We start from the raw sequence: 6,337 nt of genomic DNA, 5'->3' as shown, positions 1-6,337 counted from the left end.
CCCAAGTAGCTGGGACCACAGGCGCCCGCCACAACGCCCGGCTATTTTTTGGTTGCAGCCATCATTGTTGTTTGGCGGGCCCCGGCTGGATTCGAACCGGCCACCTTAGGTGTATGTGGCTGGTGCCTTAGCCACTTGAGCCACAGGCGCCAAGCCATCTCACTTTACTTCACATTTCCGTGAGGTAAATGTTATTAGCATCCTTTAGCAGAAGAGTAAAACTGAGGCATAAAAAGGATCATTAAGCTTGGGTAGTGGTTCCTGGTGGAGAACTGGCTGAGCTAAAATTCAGTCTCTTGAAGGCCACAGCCAGACACGTCTAGGTCATGTCTGAGTACCACTGCAGTCCTGGGATATACAGAGGAGTTTCCCAGAGGACTTGCCTCAGAAAGTTTACAGCCCAGTAGAGAACCTTATGCAATGTAGGTGTCTCCATTTGTGAAGCACAAGTAATTTGGAGGTAGTCCTTCCGAGATTCCCGCTTGTGAGATGTTATTATATTGGGTCTATGACTCCTTTGGGGATATTAAACTGATGCCTTGAGGTGCGGAAGTGCCAGATACAAGTTTGGGGGCATGGTTTGGCATCCATGACAATCAGTACCTCCTTCTTTTCCTGCTTCAGAACTGCTGTCCAAGCTGAAACAGGCAAATGTATCATCGTGAATGTGCGTGTGTACTGCCTGCCTCTGCATCCATCTCTCCCTCACTCCATCCCTGCCCAGCTCTGTCCTTCCCCCAGGCTCTTTCTCTCTCCTTGGCCACACTGCCTCCCTCCTTCACAACCTGCCTTTCCTTTTGCCCACCACCACCACCACCACCACCTCCTAGGCATCACTTCCCCAGCCTTCTCCCTGGATGCCTGCCCCCTCCCTTCCTCCTGACCCGCCTCCCCGTGTGTCTCCCAGCCCTGCTCTGACGTGGGAGGTGAGGGGGGGTGGGGGATGGATGACTCACAGTGTTATGATGCAGTTCCACAACACACAGCCACATTCACCCACAGACTGAGGTACAGAGCGAGAGACAACCTCTGGCCCCCAGCAGCTGGCCAGCTTTGCAGCCCCAGTCTTGAGCCCCCAACTACCGTCCCCCCGCCCCCATCCCTTTCCCAATTGAAGGAGCGGAAAGAGAAGAGAGAAGAGTGAGCAGAGATATTGAGAAAGAGAGAGAGAGAGAGAAAGATAGACGGAGATCTCTGAAGCAGACCTCAAGGTGAGGGGGCAGCTCTTCTCCAAATGAATTATTTTTCTCTTTGCAAATTTCCTCCTCCTGCTGCGTGTTGCTTTCTCCCTTTTGCAAAAGCATTATTCATCCACCCTTTGTCCTCCCTTCCCCCTCCCCGCTGCCTCCGCTCTTCTCTCTCTCTCTCTCTCCTCCTCCATCTCTCTCCAATTCCCGCACTTATTTCTCGGCAACTTTGGCTGCAGCATCAGGCATCACTGTTTATTGTTTAGCTGCTGGTGCAGACCCCCCCACACCCGAAGCCCGCCCTGGAAGCTGGCTGTACCGCTAATTACTTGGACCATACCATATTGAGAATGCCAGCCTGGGGGGGGGGGCGCTGAAACCTCAGAGCAGCTGAGAAAATCCATTGTGAGCAGGTGTCCCCCTCCCATTTTCCTCTCCTGAGAGGCACGGATTCGCACCTGGTTCTTTGAGCCTCCGCTGTCAGCTATCAGTTCCTCCCCACCCCCCACCAGCCCTCCCTTTCCCCCCACCTTCCACAGTACAGCCCCTTCTCACTTCGGGGAACATCCTCTCCCTAGCACTCAGCTCGCCTTTGTTTTTCCCCCCAGTCATTTGCCCAACTTGCTTCTCCCTGTGATCTGACAGGGGGAAGGAAATGACCCATTCTCCCCCTTCTGTGACTCTCTAGCCTTCCTTGCAGCCTCTCCTAGGCTTGATGGGGAAGCAGGGGAGAGGGAGGGAGGCGTGACAGATGGAGCCGGAGAGCCATCCCTGTTCCCAGCCCCTTGAAGAAGGTGCTTCAAGGTGGTGCGTGTGAGAGGGGAACTCACAGGCAAAGTTAAAGGCAGACCTGTCAAGTGGACACTGAACAGGGGTTACCCAGCAAGGAGGGCCCGTTTGCTGTGGCTGGAGCCCAATGTCACCCTGAACTCAGCCCAAGGTGTCTTCCTGAGGCCCAGCCAGGGGCTAAAGACTGAACCTGAAGATGGTCTCTGTCCGGGATTTGTGGCAAGACTGCTTGTGGACGCTGGGGCAGAATGGAACGGCTGGGGTGCTTACCACCTCAGAAGACAGGACGAGGAGAGTCTGTTTGCCCTGGCTAATTGGAGCCAACTCTAGCTGTTCTCTGCTTTGTGGTCTGGCATTGCCAGAGTGAGTGCCCAGCTGGCATCTCTGAACCAGACTTGGACTAAACCACTTACAAGGGGCTGGAAGGCCCCATGAAGGAGAGAAGGGAGAGTGCATCTGCCTATCAGAGCCAACAGAGGACACCTCCCTCCTTATCTCCTACCTCCAGCACCCTCAGCTACTCTGAGGCTGGAGTGTGGGCAGACACCAACCAACATCGTCCTCAAGATTCATCTTTGGTCACTCATAGTCGATTATTTCATCTTTAGTCACTTACAGAGTCACTGCTGTTTGTCCCTGCCCCTGGGAAAAGGTACAAAGAAATATGCTTTACCTCGTGCCCCAAAGCACAGCTTTTAAAAACAAGAGTGTGCCCCTTCCGCTGCTCACTGTGGGTGTTGTGCTCTACCTCATGGCCCTGCCGGTGAGGGCCTGGCTCCCCGGATGCGTTACCCACTTCCCATTGGCTTCAGCTATCAGATTTGCCCAAGGAAAGAATATTTTCTGTCCTCTGGCAGGGTGCCTAAGGCTTTCATTGAGGGCAAAGGAAAGCGTATAGAGGAGTAGTGTCAGAGAGGAACCAAGGGGCCCAAGAGGCTGTGAAGACAGCCAGGCGTTTCTCTGGGCTGGAATAAGCAGGACCAAGGTGCAGAATTGGCACTAGCCAGCCAGGTGCCTGCCAGGTCTTTGGGCCCCAAGGAAACATCCATAAACTTGTAGTGAAGAGTCACAGAGCGCAGGACCGCAGACGGCAGCGGAAGGTGTGTGCACCTGCCTGCTTGCTCTCCCTCCTGCACCTGGCGCCTCCTTCCTCCACAAAATGTATAAAGGACCAATTGCCTTACAAACGAAGGGTAGGAGAAAGAAACCTCCAGGCACGAGCAAGTTTCTTTTAAAAAGGCCCTGAGCCCCAGAGACACGAAGCCTTCCAATGCCTGTGTGATGCACAGCCTCACAAAAGCACGGCACATCAAGGAGAGGCACTCGGCAGATGACGTTGCTCCCACGGCAGCATTTGTGCCTGCAGGCTGCTCTCTGTGGAGAATGGTAGAGGCTGCTACTGCCCCAGGAGGGAGAGAAACCAACTCCCTGGCCGTGGCACCAGAAACCTGGAACTGCGGACAGGCTTGCCAGAGCAGAATGGGGAGAAAGTGCAACTGGATGGCGACAGGGGTTAATGGTAATGGGTGAAGAGGAGGTAGAGAAGTGAGCTGAGCCCTGTCCCCTCCACTCCCTCAGGTGGGGTCCCCATGAGCTCGCAGCTCTAATGCAACTTCTCCTCTTTCCAGGTGACTTCTGTTTCTATCTTGTTCTCGTCTGGGGGGGGCCCTGTCCGGGCAGCCCCCCCACATTTCTCCCGTCCTGAAACACGGCTCTAGCCAACCTGCTCCGCTGCTTTACCTGCGACCGTCTGTGTGGGGGCTGCACAGCGCCAGCCCCTCCAGCCCACCAGGGCATTGTCCTCCAGCCCGTCATGCCCAGCTGTGACCCTGGCCCAGGCCCTGCCTGCCTCCCCACCAAGACATTCCGCAGCTACCTGCCACGCTGTCACCGTACGTACAGCTGTGTCCACTGCCGTGCACACCTGGCCAAGCATGATGAACTTATCTCCAAGGTATGCTAAGCTGGGGCCCACTACTCTCCTTCACTCCTGACCCAGGCTGGCCCCAACAGTGCCCAGGGCAAGGCGCAAAGCCCTACCTCTCTGACCCACACCCCTGTCGGGGTTCAGGCTGTGGGGCTGAAGGCAACCTGGTGGTCACTGTCTGTCCTGTCTCCACAGTCCTTCCAAGGGAGCCATGGCCGAGCCTACCTGTTTAACTCCGTGTGAGTCTACCTCTTACCTTGTGCGTATGTGTGTGTGTGTGTGTGTGAATAACTTTCCTCTGTGAAGAAAAGGAGGGAGCCATCAGAAGGTGAACTTGCACCTTCGGCTTTGCCTCCCCTTTTGCAAAGGGTTTCAGGAAATCAGCCTGTAATTCTCTGGTGGGGAGTCTAGGCAGAGCTGAAATCAGATGTTGGGAAAAAAGGCCCAGGCACTAGTCATAGAGGGGCGGACTGCTGAAGGCTGGGGCTTCCAGCTCTCTCCAGATGGAGGTCCTTCAGGTTGTTTGGGGGCTGGACTGACAGGGACCCCACTGGGTGCTGGGTCCTTGCTGTTTCCTGAGACAGGGTCAACGTGGGCTGTGGGCCAGCTGAACAGCGCCTCCTGCTCACGGGCCTCCACTCGGTAGCTGACATTTTCTGCGAGAGCTGCAAAACCACACTGGGTTGGAAATATGTAAGTACATGGGGAAGGTCACCCTCCGTGGTGGACAGTCCCCTTGCCTCAAGCCCCAGAGACCACATGTCAGATCTTCACCTGGTCCTCAGGGAAGAGGGAGTTAGTAACTGGGTTGGGCTAGGTAGGGTACCCTTAGGGTAGGGGTCACACAGGCAGTAGGTAGTGGGACCTGGAGAACTGCGGTATCCTAGATCCACTGCTTCCTCCTCCACCAGGAACAAGCATTTGAGACAAGCCAGAAGTACAAGGAAGGGAAGTACATCATTGAAATGTCACACATGGTGAAAGACAACGGCTGGGACTGAGGGGTCAGGCAGGCTGTGCCCTTCCTCCGCATGCCCCACCCTCCCCATACCTGCCCCTGGCAAGCAGTCTATACCAGCATGAGTACTGCCCCACCCCTGGGGGAAACCCAGCTCCAAGCAGCCCCTCCCCTGCCCACCACATCACTACCAGGCCCCTTTTGAAACAGGAGTCTGGGGGCACCCCAGGGGGTTAAGGCTCAGGAGTGGACAGCAGTCAGGGAGAGACAGAACAGAGGGAAAAGGAGGGCTGTGGGTCCTTCTATCCCCAAGGCCCAAAAATTGAGACAGTGGCAGGGCATAGACTCAGGCAGAGGGGACTGTGGCAGGAACCTGTCTTTGCCCCACCTTTTCCCCCCTAAGTGAACAGAAGACAGTCTTTGGTTTATGGGGCTGGTAGATCTTAGGTCACAGAATGGCAGGTTTCAGAAAAGGCTTGGGTTAGAGGGAAATTCTGGCCTCAGATAGCAGAAGAGATCAATCTCTAAGGACGAACAGTTTCCCACCCCCATATGTAGGAGAAAGGACTCCGGGGTGGAAGGAAAAACTAAAAAATCCCAGGCCCTGGGAAATAATAAAACAATCACAGGAGTTTCCATTTCACTCCACTTTCAGTTTATCTTGGCACTAAAGAGACACTTTTGAGTATCTATTCTTTGCCATTGGGAGGGGTGGGGGAAGCTGCCCCTGGAACAGCCCCCACCTGCCAGCTGGCTGTTTCCAGGGTGAGCAGTCCTTAAGGGCATCCTGACGCCCAGCCACTGCGCCCTGGGCCCCGGCACCCTGGAGGGGAGGTGGAAAACCAGTGCCATGGGGTCAGTCGTCCCCGTGGCTGCCACCAGCGAATGAAACTTTTGTATGATACATAAAGTGTTTGGGTCTATTTTTAATAAAAAGGGAAAAAGCAACTGTGAGGAGCCCCGCCTTTGGATTTCTCTCCTCGTGCTTGTACTGTCCAGGTCACGCTCTCACACACGCCGGGGCGGGTCCTCTCGTACCACTAGGGGGCAGCAGTTGCTTTGTCTGTGGCAAGCCGGCACTTTTTTTTTTTTTTTAACCGGGGGATACGTACACAGGTGAGGTTTCCGCATAGGAAGAGAGGTAGGGTTTTTTTGAGCTGTGTTCCAGCTAGACCATCCAAAAAAGCACGTGTCTGCAGGCGCCCTTGACAGTGAGTCCGTTTTTTGCCTGGATCTAAGATTACGCTACGCAACTGGAAGAGACGCATCCCAGAAACAAAGGGTTTTCTTGGGTCTCATAGCTTTTCCACCTGGTTTTGTAATGTTTCTCATAGAAACACTTAATGCTAAAAGGAAAATCAGTCAAGACACTTCCCTACCGGTTGATAGGAAATGAAATAAAAGAGCTCCAAACTGTAGCACCAATAACATTTTGCGACCCAAGGTGCATTTTTTGGCAGTGATGTCAAATTCCTA

General features: G+C 54.4%; 1 protein-coding gene across 1 annotated transcript; it reads left to right on the top strand.

Moving 5' to 3' along the window:
• The first annotated feature begins 956 nt into the window (after positions 1-956).
• On the top strand, positions 957-5,811 carry YPEL4 (yippee like 4). The gene is made up of 5 exons (XM_003801343.1): positions 957-1,211; positions 3,605-3,930; positions 4,099-4,142; positions 4,488-4,596; positions 4,815-5,811. Exons 2-5 carry the CDS (start codon positions 3,790-3,792, stop codon positions 4,902-4,904), a joined length of 384 nt encoding a protein of 127 aa, XP_003801391.1. The 5' UTR covers positions 957-1,211; positions 3,605-3,789; the 3' UTR covers positions 4,905-5,811.
• The last annotated feature ends 526 nt before the right edge of the window (positions 5,812-6,337 follow it).

The sequence above is a fragment of the Otolemur garnettii genome, unplaced genomic scaffold, assembly GCF_000181295.1.
Source record: "Otolemur garnettii isolate 467f Iridium unplaced genomic scaffold, OtoGar3 scaffold00209, whole genome shotgun sequence".
NCBI classification, from domain to species: Eukaryota; Metazoa; Chordata; class Mammalia; order Primates; family Galagidae; genus Otolemur; species Otolemur garnettii.
This window is presented reverse-complemented; position numbering and strand designations above follow the sequence as displayed.